General features: G+C 36.9%; 3 protein-coding genes and 1 long non-coding RNA gene across 8 annotated transcripts; 3 read left to right on the top strand and 1 right to left on the bottom strand.

The window, feature by feature from the left end:
- Positions 1–2,287: 2,287 nt before the first annotated feature.
- Positions 2,288–5,284, top strand: LOC110753997 (receptor-like protein EIX2). Its single transcript, XM_088249620.1, has 2 exons — positions 2,288–4,799; positions 5,008–5,284. Exon 1 carries the CDS (start codon positions 2,340–2,342, stop codon positions 4,794–4,796), a length of 2,457 nt encoding a protein of 818 aa, XP_088105746.1. The 5' UTR covers positions 2,288–2,339; the 3' UTR covers positions 4,797–4,799; positions 5,008–5,284.
- Positions 5,285–9,180: 3,896 nt separating this feature from the next.
- LOC110744525 (receptor-like protein EIX1) lies at positions 9,181–12,816 on the top strand. Of its 3 annotated transcripts, none has more exons than XM_088248967.1 (3): positions 9,181–9,477; positions 9,813–12,300; positions 12,510–12,816. In XM_088248967.1, the coding sequence occupies exon 2, from the start codon at positions 9,853–9,855 to the stop codon at positions 12,295–12,297; it is 2,445 nt and encodes an 814-aa protein (XP_088105093.1). In that variant the 5' UTR covers positions 9,181–9,477; positions 9,813–9,852; the 3' UTR covers positions 12,298–12,300; positions 12,510–12,816. The 3 variants fall into 3 exon arrangements, with proteins under 3 accessions (XP_088105093.1, XP_088105092.1, XP_088105094.1); XM_088248966.1 differs by having other exon boundaries at positions 9,801–12,300; XM_088248968.1 differs by having other exon boundaries at positions 9,801–12,300; positions 12,505–12,816.
- A 186-nt stretch (positions 12,817–13,002) lies between these two features.
- On the bottom strand, positions 13,003–15,067 carry LOC110745040 (uncharacterized). Its single transcript, XR_015833815.1, has 3 exons — positions 14,716–15,067; positions 14,504–14,580; positions 13,003–14,389 (listed from the first exon to the last, which is right to left on the bottom strand). It is a non-coding gene; the product is annotated as an uncharacterized LOC110745040 (long non-coding RNA).
- Positions 15,068–20,213: 5,146 nt separating this feature from the next.
- Positions 20,214–23,521, top strand: LOC110744471 (receptor-like protein EIX2). Of its 3 annotated transcripts, none has more exons than XM_021944456.2 (2): positions 20,214–22,992; positions 23,197–23,521. In XM_021944456.2, the coding sequence occupies exon 1, from the start codon at positions 20,491–20,493 to the stop codon at positions 22,987–22,989; it is 2,499 nt and encodes an 832-aa protein (XP_021800148.1). In that variant the 5' UTR covers positions 20,214–20,490; the 3' UTR covers positions 22,990–22,992; positions 23,197–23,521. The 3 variants fall into 3 exon arrangements, with proteins under 3 accessions (XP_021800148.1, XP_021800140.1, XP_021800175.1); XM_021944448.2 differs by having other exon boundaries at positions 20,215–22,992; positions 23,202–23,521; XM_021944483.2 differs by having other exon boundaries at positions 20,217–20,776; positions 23,202–23,521.
- The last annotated feature ends 858 nt before the right edge of the window (positions 23,522–24,379 follow it).

Here is a 24,379-nt window from a genome sequence, read left to right as displayed (position 1 = left end):
AACAATTAAGTTGAAGTTTTTTTAGCTAAGAGAGGACATTCGCATCCTCATCCTTGTATTTTGTTTAAATTCCTTCCTTACGACATTAGCTAGAAGAAAAGAATATCAGAGATAATATCTGAAAGAGAGAGTGCTGGGTAATTCTGAATGTATTCTTCTCCATGTAGGAGGCACATATACATCATATCTTGGAGCCCAAGTAACCTTGTAGGTCAAGTAAAGTAACCTTGAAGGCGGAACTGAACTGACTATCTCCCTCTTATCCCTCTTCTCTGCTTCTCATGCTCTTCTTCTCATCTATGTTGTCTAGTGAAAGAATACAGTGGTTGCGGGTTTTGTTGAGAAGGAGGGGTCGCTCGCTACTTTTGGGTTTTTTCCTTCTCATGTTCCAACCCCCATGACATCATAATTAAATGCAAAACTGCAATGTAGTTCTTTTTTCATAATTCGAAATACAGGTACATGAGCAGTTACTTTTTCATAATGCAGGTGATTAAAGCATTATATTGAACTAAAGTAGCGAGCGATCCTCAAAAAAAAAAAAAAAGTTCACTATTTCTTTTTCTTTTTTTAGACATAAGTTCACTATTTTTCTTAAGAGGGAAGGGATCATATAATTTAATAAAAACAAAACAAAAAGGAGGTCCCTAAGTTAAAAATAGTGAACTTATGTCTCAAAAATAAAGAAAAAGAAATAGTGAACTTTATTTATTTCTTTAAATACTAGACAGGCGCGTTTCTGTGCCATGGTGTATTGCGCAACTCAATGCAGACATATCTCACTTATCTACCTTCTGTGAAGAAGGCCAATTATGTAGCTGATGTTTTAGCTTCCTTAGGGCACCCTTTGACTTCAGTCCCATCACACAACTTTGTCGTCGTTGCATTCCGCGATCATATTCCTCTAGATCTAATCCCTATCCCATTACGATTTTCTCTGAGTTCTTTTTCTGTTTTTGTTTTTTGGTATTTGATTGTTGTTTTTGGTTGCACTGGTGGGTGCTTTGGCTTTAGATTTGGACTGATGGTGACGACGACCACCCTCGTGAGGAGAAGTCAGAGAAGTCGAAATCTTAACGAAAGCAAAGATAACTTGACCATTAGTGGGAATTATATATCGGCATAAGCAGTCAAATAATTGGTAGGCATATAGCCGCGCGGCTATATTCCGGTTTTATTTTATTTTTTAAATTAATAGTATAGCCGGGCGGCTATACTATTTTTTCCCTGAAAAAATGGCCGTCTGCTATACTCCGGTTTTTTAATTTTGGGTTATTTGTAGCAATGATCCCTCAACTATACTCGGAGTTACATTTTGGTCACTCAACTCAAATATTAGTTGCAGAGGTCACTCAATTGGGTGTTGTGTTGTGGTAGGGACTAATGGTGCAACACAACACCCAATTGAGTAACCTCTGCAACTAATATTTGAGTTGAGTGACCAAAATGTAACTCCGAGTATAGTTGAGGGACCATTGCTACAAATAATCCTAACTGAAAAGTCACATTTGCCCATCAATAATCTAAGAGATGCTTGTCACGTCCTCATTTTAAACGAAAAAGTCACAGACTTGACGGTAGAGACTAATGGTGCAACATACCACCCATTAGTGTTGCTGGAGAAATTGCGCAAGATACTTTTACATTCTCAATTAGTTTTATAATTCTATTACAATTTACATTCAATGTTTTCATGAAGCAAGTTTGTCCTTCTAATCCCCATAAAATGGCATGACACTAACACTTTATAGCTTATCCGTTCTAATCCCCACAAATTGTAAAAATCTTTCATCTCTACTTCATTTCTTAATTCAAGATGTGTTGATTCTACTAAGTTGTTTCATCCAATCCAATCCTAGACACCGAACGTGACCTATCAATATATGACGTATATGTGTTTGCATGTTCATGCGCATAATATGGGAACAGAACAAATTTTCAATTGGGGGAGCCACCTAGCTATTCTCTGCATATGGACGTAAAAGAGGCAACATTATCATCTCTTAAGGTTATTTTCATCTCAAATTCAGGGGTTGACACTGGAAAGGTAATTTACTTCTAGAAAATGGTGGCAATTTCAAGGGTTCACACTGTAGTTCACTAGAAGGAAATTAAGTTTGGCAAAGACTCACCCATGTTTAGTGTATTAGAAAGTCTCCCTTCCAGAATCATGTGTTTTGAATCATGTGTTTTAGTAGAATTATTATACAGGAGTTGGTAATGATTATAAATACACAATTACTGCTTGTATCTTGAGATATGAGACAAGCATATATACTTCACCAGTTTTGGTTGTGCCTTTATCTTTGTCTGAATACTTGTGCTTCTTCGTCTTGATCATGACTCTAACTAACATGGTTGGAGTAAGGTGCTGCTTCAAACTACTCTATGCAATTGTGGTGATGATTTTACTACACATGAACAATCCTTGCATTGGATGCAGCGAGAGGGAAAAGCAAGCACTCCTTGCACTTAAACAAGGTCTCATGGGTGACGACAGCTATCGCCTCCTTTCCTGGGGAAGAGAAGCCCGAAACAAAGATTGCTGCGAATGGGATGGAGTCTACTGCAGCAACCAAACTGGTCATGTTGTTAAGCTTGATCTTGGATTCCAATTTTTGCAAGGTAAGATTAGTCCTAAACTCATTGAGTTGCAGCATTTGGAATATTTGGACCTTAGTGGGAATAATTTCAGTCGGAGCCAAATTCCAGATTTCATTGGATCTCTGAGCAATTTAAGATACCTCGATCTCTCTAATGCAAATTTTGGAGGTTTAATTCCATATCAACTTGGAAACCTTAGAAACTTGCATTATCTCGATCTTAAGTTTCAAGATTATCTTTCTGGCTCTATTTATGCAAAAAATCTCTATTGGCTTCCTAATCTTTCTCGTCTAAAATACTTGGACCTAAGTGTCGTTAATCTCAGTGATGTTGTTGGTTGGCTGGAAGCAGTTATTATGCTTCCTAAACTAACAAACTTGACATTATACGGTTGTAATCTTCCTCCTCCGGTCATATCCTCTGTTTCTCTCTTGAATTCTTCTAAATCTCTTGTTCATGTCGATCTCTACAAAAACAATCTTAACTCATCAATCTTCCAATGGTTGCCCGGTACTCATACCAACCTTGTTTATCTTGATCTCTCTGAAAATAAATTGAGTGGAAGAATACCTGAAACTCGTTTCTCGAAACTCTCCAAATTAAGGTTTTTGGATTTATCCTCTAACTCACTAGTTTTAAACTTCAGTTTTGATTGGGTTCCTCCCTTTCAATTGCGTCAGATAAGATTGGGATCTTGTAAGATGGGACCGTATTTCCCGAAATGGCTTCGAACTCAGAAAAGTTATGACTGGCTGGATATTTCTAATGCTGGAATTTCTGATACCATTCCAACTTGGTTTGGGGATTTGCGAAATAAAGTCGAGTATATGGATTTGTCTCACAATCGACTTAGAGGAAATTTGATATCAGAGTTAGCATCTTATTATTTAAATGTGAGTTGGAACCAATTGGAGGGTCCAATCCCTTCAATCCAATCAGACGTATCAATTCTAGATCTGTCCAATAATAAATTTTCAGGGTCAGCTTCATTTTTGTGTACAAGTACAACCGAGGAGAGTTATTTAACCTATCTGGATCTCTCAAGCAACCATGTATCCGGAGAACTTCCAGATTGCTGGATCCATTTTCACAAATTAGTCTTTCTTGATTTGAGCAACAACTCTTTATCTGGGAAAATTCCTACAACGATGGGACACTTGATTCGTATTGGGACACTAAACCTAAATAACAACAGATTTGTGGGAGAGTTGCCTTCACAATTGAAGAATTGCATAAACTTGACACTTGTTGATGTTGGGGAAAATAAATTATCAGGATTAATACCTGAATGGCTAGGGGAAAATCTGCTAAATTTGGCTATCGTTATCCTTCGATCTAATCAGTTTTATAGGAGCATCCCACCACAGTTATGCCATCTTACACAACTTCAAATTTTGGATTTGTCAATGAACAATATCTCTGGAACTATACCCAAATGTCTCAACACTTGGACTACTTTGGCTCAAAAAGGACATTCAAGTGCAAGTATCGAACATTCCAATATTTTTCAGTGGGGAGGATTATTCTATGATTTGCCTTATGATGATGAAGCATCTTTAACATGGAAAGGAGTAAGGTCAAAATACAAAAGTATTTTGGGACTTGTAAAGAGTATTGATCTCTCATCCAATATGTTGAGTGGGGAGATTCCTACTGAAATCACTTATCTTGTTGGTTTAGTTTCTTTAAACTTGTCGAGAAACCGATTAACAGGTCAAATACCTTCAAGGATTGGAAATTTGCAGGAGTTAGATTCTCTTGATTTATCAAGAAACCAGATAAATGGCAGAATTCCAATAAGTATTTCTTGGATAAATCGTATTGGTTACTTGGACTTGTCACAAAACAACTTGTCTGGAAAAATTCCAATAGGCAATCAGCTCCAAACCATTGACTTTGCTTATGGTGGAAATCCTCTGCTTTGTGGAGAACCACTCCCAAGGACATGCTCTGAGGAGGAAAAAGGTCCAGGACAATCTGTGTTGGTGAATGAAGATGACAAAGATGGGCTCATAACACAAGGATTTTACATCAGCATGTGGCTTGGGTTTGCTGTTGGATTTTGGGGAGTTTGTGGCACTCTTCTGCTCAACAGGCCTTGTAGATATACGTACTTCAATTTCTTGACCTCTCTGAACGATTGGCTGTACGTGAAGGCAGAAATCATCAGGCAAAGGATCCTTAATAAATAAATGGTAATTACTACCATTTTTCTTACATACTAGTTATGAAATTAAATTATGCAAGTTAGTTGTTCTTAACCCGAATATACATGCAGATATTACATAACATAAGAAATGAAAATTAAAAACTAAAATTGAAATGATTATCAAACGGGCTCTTAGTTTATGTGATTTATCTTTTTCAATCTTATGGGTTGTTTAACCTTCGTCTTTAGCGCAGGCATCTTTGAGACGAAATGCTTTCCTTCAGTTGAAGATGGATGCGATGAAGGACTCCTATTTGTACTAGTTTTCGAGTATTTGATTGCTGATGAGGGATCTCACTGAAATAAAGGAACCATTTTAGTAGATTAGTTGTGTTGTTATTTGTAAGAACTTAACGGGAACTTCTCCCATGAACTATTTGGTATGATGTTCTTGTGTACCTCATGGTGTATGTTTTTTTCTTTCACAATGTAGGAAATGTAGACGCAGAATTGCCTTTTATTGTATTGTTGTTATGAATAAAACAATGGAATTTGTGTTAACATATGTCATTATCTTTCGTTTGTGTAAGAAAGAAAATACTTGTCTTAAAACAGAAGAAAAGAGAAATTGATGATACATTGGGCCTGCTCAAGTTTGTTGTATTCTACATTGGGCTATATATAAAGTATCTCAGTCTCATAAACACAAAAACAGAGCAACCCTTTTATACAAAAGACATGTAATATTAATAACAACACTAGGACATTACTTTGAACAACTTGTGCACCAATTCATCAAAAGTCATGAAATGTAAATTTTATATGCAACTTTTCAACCAACAACTTCAGCTGTGTCTTGTAAGGAAAATACCAAATAGTAAGAGAAGTCATAAACAGAAGTACAAGGGTAGTTTGATGAAGTGCAGGCCATCATCTTTTTTCATTCAAATTGAAAGCTACTGGTAAATTCGTAAATGACAAAACCTACTCAATAATGGACTTACAAATGGACTCCAAGGCGGGCATGTACTGGAAATACGGGTCAGATTGCTTCATCTTGGAGATCTCATACACGTGCCTCACAGACAGTTCAGAAGCGACGACGCGTTTGAGTTGACTGCTGCCGGAGTCGATGCCGGTAGCCTTCTTCAGGTACCAGTTGACAGACGGTGACTTAACCATGAACTCGTAGGTGTTGTTCAGGGTCACCACCACGGGTACGTCAAGTTTGAACTTTTGGGTCTGGGCGTTGAAATCCTTGCCAAAGGCCATCATGTTCACTGCCCTGTATTGACCCAAATCCTTGCTCAACGGTTTGGGTGTGGCCACGCCCGCCTGGAGTGTGACCCGGATATTCGCCAGCACGGGTCTTCAGGTAAGAATCTCCTTCAGGTTGACATGGCTTCGCTGCTCTCACATCGACAACAACACTTGCAGGGTCACTTCTCTCACTCTGATGATGATGGTTCATTAAGGTGAACGTGAGAAATGCTGTTAAGATATTTTGGGTGGTAGCTGGGTTGTAAGATTTTGGGGACAAACAACTGATGCTTTTTTTGGGTGGATGCTTTGAAAAGGGGAAGTCTCGGATGAGAAGAATCGGTCTCTGATGAAAAGAAAAGTTTATGTTATTGAAGAAAGAGAACAACTTTTTGGAGGGAGATATCGTGTTCTTCAAGAACACAATACAGCTGTTTTGGAGGGAGGAGGCCTCATTCCAGTGCAACAGTTTCACAAAGTTCACTTACAATTGGTTGTTGCTTAGCCGTTAGATTAGATCCAACGGTGTTCTCACCCATAGGTCCTCACTTAGAGATACTTGCTAGAGAACGACCCTTTTATTAAGAGTCATGCTAGGGAGACCAACTTGGGAGACCAACTTGGGTACCAACTCTCTAATAGAGATGGAGCCCACCAATACAATGGGTCCCACGCTCTATTAGAGAGTTGGTATCCCAAATTGGTCTCCCAAATTCTTCTCCCTAGCATTTTCCTTTTATTAAAACCAGGCTAGCACAACAACTAGAAATGGCTGGGGTGGCCAGCACATGCAGGCCTAGGTGCAAACCCAGACCAAGGTAAGCCATCTGCTCCCATATATATATATATATTTGATCAGAAATGTTAAAGTGCCTTTCCCAGACTGACAACCCTTCATCTCTGGGATTGAACCACTTAACTCAAATTCCATTGTTTTATTCATAACAGCAATACAGTAAACGGCAATTCAGCGTCTCCACTTCCTGCTGGAATTTCTTGGGTCCGCCACTCCACTTTCTGGGCGTCCTTAGAAAATGATTGGTTGGTCAACTCGCAGAAACAGTTCTTGGGTGTCCATAAAATCACCCTTGGCATAAGGAGAACAAATAGACAAAGTCAGACTCAATCACAAGCTGAGAAATATCTTAAGCCAACGAAACTCAAGGCCCATACCTATTCAAATAACATTAACTTTTCTGATACAAGAGAACTGAGCGCCTCACAGATTGTTCAGTCAAAAAGATCACTTCAAATGTGTTTTTGGAAAATTATTTTATAGGGTATAGGGGCTCAAGCAATTTCAATACGTCCGTGAACCAGGAAAAAAAAATAGTTAATTAGGTAGAAAGTAAACTGTCTTCAACTTCAACCATCATTTGATGCCACATGACTTGCTGCACTTCATACTTGTAATAACCTCAAAATTGGGATTTTGTTGTTATTAATATTCTGAAAAATCATACAAGGTTAATTAAATGCGTGGGCAATTTATGAAGTTGGTTTGATGTGGAAGTGATTGGATTAAGAGTGTTTAATATCAATTTGAACTAAAATGCCATTACGTTTAATTTATTGATTTTTCAAAGGACGTTCAAGAAATTGAACTGAGAAAATTATAATTTCCTACAACGAAAATCAAGCTTGATCTCATGAACGCATAGGCGCAGACGGTTTGTGAATCGGAGCTATAATGAAGGAGAAATTAAATTTCGAAGTTTTGAAATTTAATTAGAGGGCTAAATAGTGAATAGTGAACAGTGCTATTTTCGGAATTCTATCAATTGGAGGATCACTGTGCAAATAGCAGAAAAGCCCATAATTTTCAGAAATTTCATTTTGGTCCAGAGCCTCACCGGAGAGGCAATTTTCGACTGCTTCTGCGACGGCGTCCGGCGACGGTTTTCAACACCGCCAACCCATATCAATAGAGGAGCATCCCGTGAGCATAACCCAACTAGAATCATGGTGATCGGATCAACTGTAATCATGGTTAAACCCATAACTTTGGATCAACTGTAATCATGGTGATTAAGAATGAATATATAACTAAATATCTCTTTTTAAAAAAAAAAATTGTTTATAAAAATTAAATAGTATAATATTTATCTATAAAATAAGAATGCATATATATATATATACAGAAATTCTCTTATGCGGACATCCGGACGTTATTATCGTGCGGACGCTGTGTATTTTGTATTACCCCTTTCTGTTTTCCTGCATGTTTACAATAGGATCCGTACGATAATAATGTGCGGATATCCGAATAAGAGAATAACTATATATATATATATATATATATATCTCAAAAAGGAAAAGTATATGGCAGCGTTTGTTTGTATCATTACCCAGTGGCATATTTTATGCTGACATACAAGACTCATTGCGTATGTGGACCGATTTTTCCACTTTTTTAGACTTGCAGCTTTTTGGTTCTTTGTTCCTTGAATCTGGACTGATTTATCAATGCCCCTAATAATAGACCCGTTTAGGTTATTCAGAAATTCAAAATTTGGTGTCAGGACTTGAACCTTTAACTTCCAAATTGAAAATTTGGCGTCAGGGGTTCACACTGGAAAGGTAATTTACTTCTTCTGACAAACGGTGGAAATTTCAGGGGTTCACACTGTAGTTCACTAAGGGGAAAGTAAGTTTCGCAAAGACTCACCCAAGTGTTTTTGTAGAATTATTGTACAGGAGTTGGTAACGATTATAAATACACACTTAATGCTTGTATCTTCGTGAGAAAGTCTCCCTTCGTGAAGACGGGAGAACGTCTCCTTTCTATTAGTAGAATAATTGTAGAATTATTGTACAGGAGTTGAGGCTACGGTAACGATTATAAATACACAATAAATGCTTGTATCTTGAGATATCAGACAAGCATATATACTTCACCAGTTTTGGTTGTGCCTTTATCTTTGTCTGAATACTTGTGTTTCTTCGTCTTGATCATGACTCTAACCAGGGCCGGCCGTGGGGGTGGGCGGGAGGGGCCATGGCCATGGGCCTCCAATTAAGGGGGCCCCAAAATTGTTTATATTATATATGTATACTAGCATCAAATATAAAATATATAAAAAATCTGGGGGACATTTCACGAATTTGGAATAAATTTTTGGGGTCCAACTTATTAAAAAAAAAACACACGATAAAATTAAATGAGGAAACACGATTCCTCTTCCGAGAAGAAAACCCAAAAGTCTTCCTATTTTCCCACGCAGTGCCTATTCCTAGTTTCTCCATGGAAGAACATACTCTCTATTTAATACACCACCATATTATTCTTTGTTTTTCCAATTTCTCTTCAATCCATCTATTATTTCCAGTTTCTCTCATCCCTCTTTTCTCATATTGTAACCCTAAGAATCAATCTCTCACTGAAAAGCTCACAATTTTTCTTTTTTAATCTGTCTTTGAGATTGATGGTGACCAAGAGGAGAAGAGCATGGGAATTTCAAAAGGTAATCAGATTTATGAATTTTTCTTTATATTTGTTCCTATCTAGCAAACTATTTTTTCAATTTCCAATAGGAACAAAACACATAGAGACCCATTATAGAAGCAAACAACAAACTCTTTCCTTGGGCTATTGGTTGCTGGAACATCGGTTTGTAAATTTGTAATTTCCTTCATGATATTAAATATCTAATTCGAATTTTTTTTATGGAGATATTTCCTACTATAATGCATACTACCTTTTTTATTTGCTCATAGCGCGCAAAGTAAAATAATTTTATTTGTTATTTTTTTCGCAATTATATACTAAAAAAGGGGCCTCATTTAGTTTATGACCTAGGGCCACCCAAAAGTCAGGGCCGGCCCTGACTCTAACTAACATGGTTGGAGTAAGGCGCTGCTTCAAACTCCTCTATGCAATTGTGGTGCTGATTTTACTACACACGAACAATCCTTGCATTGGATGCAGCGAGAGGGAAAGGCAAGCACTCCTTGCACTTGAACAAGGTTTCGTGGCTGACTCCGGCGGTCCCTTCTTTTCCTGGGGAAGCGAAGCCCAAAACAAAGATTGCTGCGAATGGGATGGAGTCCACTGCAGCAACCAAACTGGCAATGTTGTTAAGCTTGATCTTGGACTCGATGATTGGCCAGGTAAGATTAGTCCTAAACTCATTGAGTTGCAGCATTTGGAATATTTGGACCTTAGTGGGAATGATTTCAACGGGAGCCAAATTCCAGATTTCATTGGATCTCTGAGCAATTTAAGATACCTCGATCTCTCTGATGCAATATTTGGAGGTCTAATTCCATATCAACTTGGAAACCTTAGAAAATTGCATTATCTCGATCTTAGTTATCAAGATTATTTTTCTGGCTCTATTTATGCAAAAAATCTCTATTGGCTTCCTAATCTTTCTCGTCTAAAATACTTGGGCCTAAGTTTCGTTAATCTCAGTAGTGATGTTGGTTGGCTGGAAGCAGTTAATATGCTTCCTAAACTAACAAACTTGACATTACACGAGTGTAATCTTCCTCCTCCAGTTATATCCTCTGTTTCTCTCTTGAATTCTTCTAAATCTCTTGTTCATGTCGATCTCCACAACAACAGTCTTAACTCATCAATCTTCCAATGGTTGCCCGGTACTCATACCAACCTTGTTTATCTTGATCTCTCTGAAAATAAATTGAGTGGAAGAATACCTGAAACTCGTTTCTCGAAACTCTCCAAATTAAGGTTTTTGGATTTATCCTCTAACTCACTAGTTTTAAACTTCAGTTTTGATTGGGTTCCTCCCTTTCAATTGTATGAGATAAGATTGGGGTCTTGTAAGATGGGGCCGTATTTCCCGAACTGGCTTCAAACTCAGAAAAGTTATCATTGGCTGGATATTTCTGATGCTGGAATTTCTGATACCATTCCAACTTGGTTTGGGGATTTGCCAAATAAATTGGGGTATAAGGATTCGTCTCGCAATCAATTTAGAGGAAATTTGAGATCACAGTTAGCATCTTCTTATTTAAATGTGAGTTGGAACCAATTGGAGGGTCCAATCCCTTCAATCCTATCAAACGTATCAGTTCTAGATCTGTCCAATAATAAATTTTCAGGGTCAGCTTCATTTTTGTGTACAAGTACAACCGAGAAGAGTAATTTAACCTATCTTGATCTCTCAAGGAACCATGTATCCGGAGAACTTCCAGATTGCTGGATCAATTTTCAAGAATTACTCTTTCTTGATTTGAGCAACAACTCTTTATCTGGGAAAATTCCTACAACGATCGGATACTTGATTAGTATTCAGACACTAAACCTAAATAACAACAAATTTGTGGGAGAGTTGCCTTCACAATTGAAGAATTGCGGAAAGTTGACACTTGTTGATGTTGGGGAAAATAAATTATCAGGATTAATACCTGAATGGTTAGGGGAAAATCTGCTAAGTTTGGCTATCATTATCCTTCGATCTAATCAGTTTTACAGGAGCATCCCGCCACAGTTATGCCATCTTACACAACTTCAAATTTTGGATTTGTCGATGAACAACATCTCTGGAACTATACCCAAATGTCTCAACAATTGGAATACTTTGGCTCAAAATAGACATTCAAGTCCAAGTATCGAACATTACAATTCATTTTTGTCGGGAGAATCATCATACTATGATTTGTCTTATGATGATGAAGCAACTTTAACATGGAAAGGAGCAAGGTTAAAATACAAAAGTACTCTGGGACTTGTAAAGAGTATTGATCTCTCATCCAATATGTTGAGTGGGGAGATTCCTACTGAAATCACTTATCTTGTTGGTTTGGTTTCTTTAAACTTGTCGAGAAATCGATTAACAGGTCAAATCCCTTCAAGGATTGGAAATTTGCAGGAGTTAGATTCTCTTGATTTATCAAGAAACCAGATAAACGGCAGAATTCCAATAAGTATTTCTCGGATATATCGTATTGGTTACTTGGACTTGTCACAAAACAACTTGTCTGGAAAAATTCCAATAGGCAATCAGCTCCAAACCTTTGACTTTGCTTATGGTGGAAATCCTCAACTTTGTGGAGAACCACTTCCAAGGACATGTTCTGAGGAGGAAAAAGGTCCAGGACAATCTGTGTTGGTGATTGAAGACGACAAAGATGGGCTCATAACACAAGGATTTTACATCAGCATGGGGCTTGGGATTGCAGTTGGATTTTGGGGAGTTTGTGGCACTCTTCTGCTCAACAGGTCATGTAGATATACATACTTCAATTTCTTGACCTTTCTGAACGATTGGTTGTACGTGAAGACAGAAACCATTAGGCAAAGGATCCTTAATAAATAAATGGTAATTACTACTATCTTTCTTACATACTAGTTATGAAATTAAATTATGCAAGTTAGTGGTTCTTAACCCCGAGTATACATGCAGATATTACAGAACATAAGAAATGAAAACTAAAAAATAAAATTCTAATGATTATCAAACGGGCCCATAGTTTATGTGATTTATCTTTTTCAATCTTATGGGTTGTTTAACCTTTGTCTTTAGCGCAGGCACCTTTGAGACAACATGCTTCCCTTCAGTTGAAGATGGATCCAATGAAGGACTCTTATTTGTACTAGTTTTCGAGTATTTGAGTGATGATAAGGGATCTCACTGAAATAAAGAAACCATTTTAGTAGATTAGTTGTGCTGTTATTTGTAAGAACTTAACGGGAACTTGTCCCATGAACTATTTGGTATGATGTTCTTGTGTACCTCATGGTGTATGTTTTTTTATTTCACAATGTAGGAAATGTAGATGCAGAAATGCATTTTACTGTATTGTTGTTATGAATAAAACAATGGAATTTGAGTTAACATATGTCATTATCTTTCGTTTTTGTAAGAAAGAAAATACTTGTCTTAAAACAGAAGAGAAATTGATGATACACTGGGCCTGCTCAAGTTTGCTGTATTCTACGTTGGGCTATAAAGTATCTCAGTCTCATAAACACAAGCAAATAGCAATAGAAATGAAGAAGGTAAAAACAGAGCAAAACAGGGGAGAGGATATTGCTCTCGGCACTAGCTTTTCTATTTATACAAAAAGATGTACATATTAATAAAACACTAGGAAATTAATTTGAACAACTTGTGCACTAATTCATCAAAAGTTATGAAATGTAAAAAAAGAAAAAGAAATTACGCTTCTTTAGAATCTAGGTTTCAATGATGGAGCCAATTGCAAGAGACAACACTTATTAAGTAGGAAGTAAATTTTTATGGATTGGCTATGATAGATGAAAATTGCAAAAGTGAAGCTTCAGAAGGAACTATACAATTTGCACTGGTGGGTGCTTTGGCTTTTGATTTGGACCGATCGTGACAACGACCACCATGAGGAGGGTGAGGAGAAGGAAGAGAAGTCGAAATCTTAATGAAAGCAAAGTTACCTTGTTATCAGCATCAGAAGTCAAAAGATACCTTTATAATGTTTTATCCCTTTCTTTCCCTCTAGCCTCCAATTGAAGGAGTTTGCGTTGAACCAACCCGAGGCCTATTGAATAAAAATTGGCAATCAAGTTTTTCGAAGACCTGGAGATCCTCCTTTGGAGGAAGTTGTTGAGAAGCTCCAGAATGAGAAAAAGAGAGTGGAGAATGACAGTCCAGCAGAGAGCAATAGGCATTTGAAAGAGGAAATATAATGACCATTTTTGTAACTCCATAGCAACCTCCACTCTGAATATTCATGTATTACTATTCAAGTTGATTTTAGGCTGCTGATGAAGCTGACAGATATGCGAAATGACAATTGTAGACACGATTATTTATCGAGATTCTGTTTTTATCTATTTATATTAATGGAACCAGTGCATAAAAACTGCCCAAGAGTAGGTAGGCTATCTATTTACCATTTTCTCATCTGTGCGAGATATCCCAGTTAGTCACCTGCAGCCTGCAGGTGTAAAAGGTAAGTATTTCACCATTGATTAGAACGAAAACCCAGAAGCAACTTCAATAATACTCAGCTTCTTTCTTTGAAAGGGGACAAATTCTGTTCAACAGAGTACAACAGAGGAAGTACATAAAATTTCTGACTGTAAGATTCTAAGTCTCCGACAACGAAGTTTGTCGTTTGCAGTTTAAATGAAGCAACATACAGCAATATAATAGACAAGTTAAAGAGTCTCTGTTTGATAAGGGTGAAGGGAGAATTTTTCCTAGATACAAATTCGAACCATCCAATTCAGGTTCTTTGATCACATTCTTTAGGGTTGCCAGTCGATCTTCGACAAAGCTGGTCAATGTTGAGCGTATATTATCGAAAATTCTGAGCATTTAGTATCTTATAAAAAAAATTCAAATACGAAGCAGAAAAGTATATTACTGCAGTTTCAGCCCCTGATGTTCTGGTTTCTTTTGAAGCTGCTTCAATACTTCTACCTTGGGACTGGAAGAGGAATTCAATACATAAGAGTAAAGTTCCACATTAGGGAAAACCAACCACAGGCATAAGTACCGAAAAAATCAAACACTGATTGAAATCAAGTTAATTTCCACGAACCCACTTCCAAGACATATTCTTTCAGGCGGTGTTGTAATTCCTGCAAGTTCTCGCAGTAAAGCATCAGCAAATCGGCTCTGCAATAGGTGAAAGAAGAACAGGAAATAAGAAAGTGAGAGAATGACAAAGGGCAAAAGTTTACATTTACAGCTACCACAACATTTTCAGTCTTTAATTGGATTGTCAGAAAGAGAAAACAAAGATACTCACACCTGTTTTGTGGTGACAATGTATACGGTTGAGCTTGCAAATTTTAGAGCATCAGGAACACCCGGATATAATCTGCAAGCAAATTATCTCCTACTTAGATATGCATTGAGCCCTCCCAGTCCCAACAAGTTTGATTAAAACAAAAAATTCCAACACCTGTCTTTTGATTTAATTCATTATCTATTCAGATTTCATCATTCCGATTTTACCCTTCTCATTGGTTTTATTTTTTATAATAATCAAAATTGAATTTCATCTTGGGGTATCTTGAGAAGTTTTGTGATTCGAGGGTGGTAAGGGTTGGTTGTTGGGCAGTAGCTAGTTATTGGAATGGTGGTGGTGAGGGTGGCTTTGGGTTGGGTGGTGGTTGTGATATGATATAGGATTGGGCACGGTATGAGATGACACGGGATGGAGGTCATCCCAATGTCAATCCTGAATAGGGGAATCATGATGGGATGACACGAGATGAGAGTTTTTGAAAACACATTCAAACCATACTGAATCCAAATGGGATCGGTATCGGTATGATTCGGTATCAATGTTGATACCGTAAAAAATTTGCAAAATTTCATAAATCAAGTGTAATTCAACAAAATAAACAATCAAGAATCTTGATTCAAGACCAACCAAGAAATGGAAACCTCATACAGAGTTCAAATGAAATGGAATGATCTGAAATGCCACAATATTACAACTCATTGAATGGATATAGTAATGCATAAAATGTCATTCAAGTTAATGATCCAACAAGCTGGGCACTTGTTAACTTTTAGAGTTCTCATGGACAACTTAATAAGTTTTCCATGTGCAAGAAAATGAAACGGTAAGTAGCAAGGCATGATAAAATTTCATCATTTATGCAACCCTCTAGGGAAAGCTGTGACAAAACACAAACGAAGAAATTAGGCTTTATGTCCCCATCGATGTATTGGTGATTTACTTATATCTTATTTGTTTTGTTCTCCAAGTTTCGCTTTATGTCCACATCGATGTATTGATTTGTTCATAAATAAATTACCCTCTTTTCATCGAGGTTATAATAAAAAGATTTAAAAGATAACACAAAATCAGTTAATGGCAACAAGGATCAGTTTAGTGAATGAATAAAAATTAGGCTTTTTATCAGTTAATGGCAACAAAGATTTTAATTTTTTTTGGTAACTCTGATGGCAAAAGATGATTTAGATTTTTTTATCACAAAACGTCTTTGACATTTGCGAAACTATTAAATTGCGTCCTTAAAGTTTTTTTGTATCACTCGTAGTCCCTAACTATCATATTAACCCAAATCACTCTAATACATCAAAAATCCTAGACCACTTCCATAAAAAGCCATAAATTGGTACTGTGTTTTCTGCGGCAGAATTTAAAAATATAAATGGTGGAAAAAGGTATGTTGGTGAATTGTGATAGAAAATATGACATGTGGTAGAGGATAATATAGTCCATTTAATGCCACGGTATCAAATCAGAGTGGCATAGAGAGACAGAGAAGAGACTGCGTGAATAGTAGTCATGAAGTGGACACACTTCATTCATAGATTTTGCAATCTTAATGGGTCCCATTGAAATATATATTTGGGATATATAGTGGGGAACAGCCAATATTTTTCAGAAAAAGCGTAACGGGTCTCACACAAAAAAACTTTAAAAACACTAGAAAAAAAGGGACCAATAGTCACTCTTTTGTCATTAACTAATTGGTATTGGTGACAATTGCTCTTGTTTACTCATCACTATTATTTTTGACTACTCTCAAATTCAGGGGTTCACACTGAAAAACGGTGGAAATTTCAGAGGTTCACACTGTAGTTCACTAGGAGGAAAGTAAGTTTCGCAAAGACTCACCCATGGTTGGTGCATTAGAAAGTCTCCCTTCGTGAATCATGTGTTTTAGTAGAATTATTGTACAGGAGTTGAGGCTACGGTAACGATTATAAATACACAATTAATGCTTGTATCTTGAGATATCAGACAAGCATATATACTTCACCAGTTATCTTTGTCTGTTGGGCAGTGGCTTGTTATTGGAACGGTGGGGGTGAGGGAGGCTTTAGGTTGGGTGGTGTTTGGGCCTAAATTTGGTGCGCTCAATCCAAAGTCAAAAAACCCACATCATTTTTTACAGCCACCAAATGACGGGGCCAAGAAGAAATACGCTCAATCCAAACATTAAAGGCCCAGAAACTATACAAATGGCTTGGGCCTTGGAAAGAAACGAATTAAGCCCAAAACCCTATAACAACTCTACCATTTCTTTAAAAAGCCTAGGAATAAGGCAACAGATTTTTCCCAGACCCACGTGACCCCTGACTTGGAAAAGTCAGCAATTTCAATTGGAAATAATAGAGGGCTAGTAGCAGCAGTTTTAGAAGAAAAGTATCTCAGGTAAAAGCTCTGCCATCAAAAACATCAGAATATATATATTCAGAGATATTTTTTCTAAAACAGAGAAGGCACCATTTTCAAGAGATAAGCAGACTATGCCTTCTAAAAGAGATAAGCAGGAAACAGGGAGTTGCTAAAACTGGAACTCAGACTTACCATCACAAGTTTGAAAGAGAAGTAAAACTGGAAAAAGAAGGTGAGGTTCTCCATTGAAACAGAGAAGTGCTGACTGTTGAGTGTTTATCTGCCAGAAGTGATAAAACCCCCTTTCTTTTGCATTTAAAATAAAAGATCTTTTTGGGAAATTTTGCCGCCCATTATTAAAAAATTAGAGCCTTCACTCCCAAAAAAGTTTTCTATAAATATAAGAGAGGGTGAACAGAAAACAATAACAAAAACAACCAAAAAATCAGTCAAACGACAAACACTCAAAATGATCACTTGATCTCAAAAAACCTTCAAGCAAATAGAAGCAACCAAAAGCTAGCTAAGCTTCAAGAAAAGCCAGCCACAAGTCGAAACTGCCAGTTTTCAGACTTAGAAGAAAGTCATTCAAAACGAGATTTTTCTCGTTACAAATTTGGTTCAGCAAAGCCAAAGCAAGCAGAGTTTGGGTTTTTCACAAATACGAAAACCTCAACAAATTTATGGAGAGCCTTGACTAAGCAGAACAAGTGCCACAATACAATTCCAGCTCAAGTCCAACCACTTCTGCCCCTTTCAATCTGAAGAAATCCCAACTCTGCCCGTTCAAAAGCCTTCCAGGGTTTTGAAATAGATTAAAGCTCTGCCAAACTCAAGCTTTGGTATCGATTTGCAGTTGAAGCCTAGCAGTTGAAGTTGTTAAAAGTCCAGTCCAGCACAGGCATATCCAATCCAGCCCAGATCAGAAGCACTCACTCAGACAGAAATGGAAGTCCAGCCTTCTTTTTATCTTTCTAGAGTCAGTTTTTCCTTTTTGAGTTGTGTAAAAGAGAGTTCTGCCTGAAAACAGATCATTTTCTTATCATTTATTCTGGCCAGAACTACCAGTTTGTACTGTGATAAATCGTGAAGTCCTCACCAGTCTGAGGCAAGAAAAGAACTTACTTGGGAGATATTCCTCACCCAAATTCACAATCGCTTGTTCAAAAATCAGTAACTTGGAACGCAAGTTATCTAATTTTAAGAAGCCTGCTAGAATTTTCATTGCTAACAATGGCACGCTCGCACACTAAAGAAAGTTGACTTGTTGACCAGTTAATGATTTTCAAGGCAATGGGGAAATTTGCCCTACCATCACAGGAAACAAATCAAAACGGGTGAACAAGTGGTGGTTGTGATATCATATAGGGCTAGGCACGGTATGAGATGACATGGGATGGAGGTCATCCCGGTGTTGATCCCAAATATGGGAATCAATATGGGATGACACGGGATGGGAGTTTTTGAAAACACATTCAAATCATACCGGACTCAAACGGGATTGGTATGATTCAGTATCAATGTTGATACCGTAAAAAATCTGTAAAATTTCATAAATCAAGTGTAATACAACAAAATAAACAATCAAGAATCTTGATTCAAGACCAACCAAGAGATGGAAACCTCATACAAAGTTCAAATGAAATGGAATGATATGAAATGCCACAATATTACAACTCATTGAATGGATATAGTAATGCATAAAATGTCATTCAAGTTAATGATCCAACAAGCTGGGCACTTGTTAACTTTTAGAGTTCTCATGGACAACTTAATAAGTTTTCCATGTGCAAGAAAATGAAACGGTAAGTAGCAAGGCATGATAAAATTTCATCATTTATGCAACCCTCTAGGGAAAGCTGTGACAAAACACGAACGAAGAAATTAGGCTTTATGTCCCCATCGATGTATTGGTGATTTACTTATATCTTATTTGTTTTGTTCTCCAAGTTTCGCTTTATGTCCACATCGATGTATTGATTTGTTCATAAATAAATTACCCTCTTTTCATCGAGGTTATAATAAAAAGATTTAAAAGATAACGCAAAATCAGTTAATGGCAACAAGGATCAGTTTAGTGAATGAATAAAAATTAGGCTTTTTTATCAGTTAATGGCAACAAAGATTTTAATTTTTTTTGGTAACTTTGATGGCAAAAGGTGATTTAGATTTTTTTATCACAAAACGTCTTTTATATTTGCGAAACTATTAAATTGCGTTCTTAAATCAAGGGAGTCACAGATCGTGAAACAGCTGAAGTTATCTACACATCCCAACACAAAATCAGATTTTAGTAAGGAGAAGATATCTTATTTTAATAATATACTCATTTTTCATACCAAACACCACAACCATTATGTTCCTCCCAATGCTGCAATTTATTAACTAAAAGGAAGTCTGAACTCAAATAGACAGAAATTAGGATGAGAGATGAATTAAATGGAGAAGAAAGAAAAGGAAATTCCAATGGGAAGTGAGCTTAATTTTGTGCCTTAATAAGTGGAGCTAGCTTCTGTTCATGAAATTTGATCACAAATCAACCCATAAATAAGACCAAGTGAATAAACTTACAACACTAACAAAAGGAACGTAAGCTTCTTCAACAAGGTATGCCAATGTTGTTCATGAGTCTATAATAATTCCTCTGCCGTGTGATGTGCTGGATCAATTGGCAAGATTTGCCCATTGACATCAATGCTTTGTAGATTTAAATAATAATGGTGCCTGGACATAATAGTGAAGGAAGTTATATGAAAAACTCAAACTCAAAAATAAATAAGTAATATAGATAGCTAAGAAGTAAAAGTTTAAAAAGTGACAGCATCTAACTAACCCTCGAGAACACTTCATAGAGAGACAGAGAAGAGACTACGTGAATAGTAGTCATGAAGTGGACACACTTCATTCATAGATTTTGCAATCTTAATGGGTCCCATTGAAATATATATTTGGGATATATAGTGGGGAACAGCCAATATTTTTCAGAAAAAGCGTAACGGGTCTCACACAAAAAAACTTTAAGAACACTGGAAAAAAAAAGAGGGGCCAATAGTCACTCTTTTGTCATTAACTAATTGGTATTGGTGACAATTGTTTTTGTTTACTCATCACTATTATTTTTGACTACTCTCAAATTCAGGGGTTCACACTGAAAAACGGTGGAAATTTCAGAGGTTCACACTGTAGTTCACTAGGAGGAAAGTAAGTTTCGAAAGACTCACCCATGGTTGGTGCATTAGAAAGTCTCCCTTCGTGAATCATGTGTTTTAGTAGAATTATTGTACAGGAGTTGAGGCTATGGTAACGATTATAAATACACAATTAATGCTTGTATCTTGAGATATGAGACAAGCATATATACTTCACCAGTTTTGGTTGTGCCTTTATCTTTGTCTGAATACTTGTGCTTCTTCGTCTTGATCATGACTCTAACTAACATGGTTGGAGTAAGGTGCTTCTTCAAACTCCTCTATGCAATTGTGGTGCTGATTTTACTACACATGAACAATCCCTGCATTGGATGCAGCGAGAGGGAAAGCCAAGCACTCCTTGCACTTAAACAAGGCCTCGTGGCTGACGACGGCGGTCCCTCCCTTTCCTGGGGAAGAGAAGCCCAAAACAAAGATTGCTGCGGATGGGATGGAGTCCACTGCAGCGACCAAACTGGCCATGTTGTTAAGCTTGATCTTCAAGACCAATATTTGCAAGGTAAGATTAGTCCTAAACTCATTGAGTTGCAGCATTTGGAACATTTGGACCTTAGTGGGAATAATTTCAATGGGAGCCAAATTCCAGATTTCATTGGATCTCTGAGCAATTTAATATACCTCGATCTCTCTCATGCAAATTTTGGAGGTTTAATTCCATATCAACTTGGAAACCTTAGAAACTTGGAACATCTCGATCTTCGTTATCAAGATGATTTTAACTATTCTGGCTCTATTTATGCAAAAAATCTCTATTGGCTTCCTAATCTTTCTCGTCTAAAATACTTGGACCTAAGTGTCGTTAATCTCAGTGATGTTGTTGGTTGGCTGGAAGCAGTTAATATGCTTCCTAAACTAACAGACTTGATATTATACGGGTGTAATCTTCCTCCTCCAGTTATATCCTCTGTTTCTCTCTTGAATTCTTCTAAATCTCTTGTTCAAGTCGATCTCTCCAAAAACAATCTTAACTCATCAATCTTCCAATTGTTGCCCGGCAACCTTTATTTTCTTGATCTCTCGAAAAATAAATTGACTGGAAGAATACCTGAAAATATTGGACAGATGTCCAATCTGGATTTCATCGATTTGAGTATGAATTCTTTTGAAGGAGTCATATCAGAAACTCATTTCTCAAAACTCTCCCAATTAAGGTATTTGGATTTATCCTCTAACTCACTAGTTTTAAACTTCAGTTTTGATTGGGTTCCTCCCTTTCAATTGTATCAGATAAGATTGGGGTCTTGTAAGATGGGGCCGTATTTCCCGAAATGGCTTCGAACTCAAAAAAGGTATGATCGGCTGGATATTTCTGATGCTGGAATTTCTGATATCATTCCAACTTGGTTTTGGGATTTGCGAAATAAATTTGTATATATGGATTTGTCTCGCAATCAAATTAGAGGAAATTTGAGATCAGAGTTAGCATATGATAATTTAAATGTGAGTTGGAACCAATTGGAGGGTCCAATCCCTTCAATCCTATCAAGCGTATCAGCTCTAGATCTGTCCAATAATAAATTTTCAGGGTCAGCTTCATTTTTGTGTACAAGTACAACCAAGGACAATAAATTAAGATATCTTGATCTCTCAAACAACCACGTATCCGGAGAACTTCCAGATTGCTGGATCCTTCAACAATTAGTCTTTCTTGATTTGAGCTACAACTCTTTATCTGGGAAAATTCCTACCACGATGGGATACTTGTTTAGCATCAAGACACTAAAACTAAATAATAACAGATTTGTCGGAGAGTTGCCTTCACAATTGAAAAATTGCAGAGAGTTGACACTTGTTGATGTTGGGGAAAATAAATTGTCAGGATTAATACCTGAATGGCTAGGGGAAAATCTTCTAAATTTGGCTATCATTATCCTTCGATCTAATCAGTTTAATAGGAGCATCCCGCCACAATTATGCCATCTTACACACCTTCAAATTTTGGATTTGTCAATGAACAACATCTCTGGAACTATACCCAAATGTCTCAACAATTTGACTACTTTTGCTCAAAAAGGAAGTTCAACTCTAACTATGGAACATGCGTATAGTTTGTGGGATTATATAAATGAAGCATCTTTAACATGGAAAGGAGTAAGGTCAAAATACCAAAGTATTCTGGGACTTGTAAAGAGTATTGATCTCTCATGCAATAAGTTGAGTGGGGAGATTCCTCCTGAAATCACTTATCTTGTTGGTTTGGTTTCTTTAAACTTATCGAGAAACCAATTAACAGGTCAAATACCTTCAAGGATTGGAAATTTGCAGGAGCTAGATTCTCTTGATTTATCAAGAAACCAGATAAATGGCAGAATTCCAATAAGTATTTCTTGGATAAATCGTATTGGTTACTTGGACTTGTCAGAAAACAACTTGTCTGGAAAAATTCCAATAGGCACTCAGCTCCAAACCTTTGACTCTGCTTATGGCGGAAATCCTCTGCTTTGTGGAGAACCACTCCCAAGGATATGCTCTGAGGAGGAAAAAGGTCCAAGACAATTTGTGTTGGTGAATGAAGATGACAAAGATGGGCTCATAACACAAGGATTTTACATCAGCATGGGGCTTGGGTTTGCAGTTGGATTTTGGGGAGTTTGTGGCACTCTTCTCCTCAACATGTCATGCAGATATACGTACTTCAATTTCTTGACCTTTCTGAACGATTGGCTGTACGTGAACGTAGAAATCATCAGGCAAAGGATCCTTAATAAATAAATGGTAATTTCTACTATCTTTCTTACATACTAGTTATGAAATTAAATTATACAAGTTAGTTGTTCTTAACCCCAAATATCCATGTAGATATTACAGAACATAAGAAATGAAAATTAAAAACTGAAATTGAAATGATTATCAAACGTTCCTTTAGTTTATGTGATTTATCTTTTTCAATCTTATGGGTTGTTTAACCTTTGTCTTTAGTGCAGGCACCTTCGAGATGACATGCTTCCCTTCAGTTGAAGATGGATGCGATGAAGGACTCCTATTTGTACTAGTTTTCGAGTATTTGAGTGATGATAAGGGATCTCATTGAAATAAAGGAACCATTTTAGTAGATTAGTTGTGCTGTTATTTGCAAGAACTTAACGGGAACTTCTCCCATGAACTATTTGGTATGATGGTCTTGTGTACCTCATGGTGTATGTTTTTTTCTTTCGCAATGTAGGAAATGTAGACGCAGAATTGCCTTTTACTGTATTGTTATTATGAGTACAACAATGGAATTTGAGTTAACATGTCATTATCTTTCATCTGTGTAAGAAAGAAAATACTTGTCTTAAAACAGAAGAAAAGAGAAATTGATGATACACTGGGCTTGCTCAAGTTTTCTGTATTCAAAATTGGGCTATAAAGTATCTCAATCTCATAAACACAAGCAAATAGCAATAGAAATGAAGAAGGTAAAAACATAGCAAAAACAGGGGAGAGGATATTGCTCTCGGCACTAGCTTTTCTATTAATACAAAAAGATGTAAATATTAATAACAACACTAGACATTAATTTGAACAACGTGTGCACTAATTCATCAAATGTCATGAAATGTTAAAAAAGAAAAAGAAATTACGCTTCTTTGGAATCAAGGTTTCAATGATGGAGCCAATTGCAAGAGACAGCGCTTATTAAGTAGGAAGTAAATTTTTATGAATTGGCTATGAGATGTGCTTTATGACAAATGAAAATTGCAGAAGTGAAGCTTCAGAAGGAACTATACAAACAGATGACAGCAGAAACAGTTTCCAGGAAAAAGATGTAAAGAATGTACCACAATTTGCACTGGTGGGTGCTTTGGCTTTAGATTTGGACGGATCATGACAACGACCATCATGAGGAGGGTGAGGAGAAGGCAGAGAAGTCGAAATCTTAATGAAAGCAAAGATACCTTGATATCGGCATCAGAAGTCAAAAGATACCTTTATAATGTTTTTGTTGTGTGCAGCGGAAGCGGATTGCACTGGAATGGTGGATATGAAACCATTGAAACAACAAGAGCAAAATATGAAATACAGAAAATCCAATCGACACCAAGGATTTATACTGATTCAGCCCGTGTATAGCCTACATCCAGTTCGAATTCGAAGACATCGATAAATTCCACTAGTATCC

This window comes from Prunus avium, chromosome 2 (assembly GCF_965620075.1).
Source record: "Prunus avium chromosome 2, drPruAviu1.hap1.1, whole genome shotgun sequence".
Classification (NCBI taxonomy): Eukaryota; Viridiplantae; Streptophyta; class Magnoliopsida; order Rosales; family Rosaceae; genus Prunus; species Prunus avium.
The sequence above is the reverse complement of the archived record's forward strand: the minus strand, read 5'-3'. Positions and strand labels throughout refer to the sequence as shown.

What these genes read in the sequence shown, in the direction of transcription:
- LOC110753997 (XM_088249620.1), top strand. Translation starts at nt 2,340, where the DNA reads ATGACTCTAACTAACATGGTTGGAGTAAGGTGCTGCTTCAAACTACTC.
- LOC110744525 (XM_088248967.1), top strand. Translation starts at nt 9,853, where the DNA reads ATGGTTGGAGTAAGGCGCTGCTTCAAACTCCTCTATGCAATTGTGGTG.
- LOC110744471 (XM_021944456.2), top strand. Translation starts at nt 20,491, where the DNA reads ATGACTCTAACTAACATGGTTGGAGTAAGGTGCTTCTTCAAACTCCTC.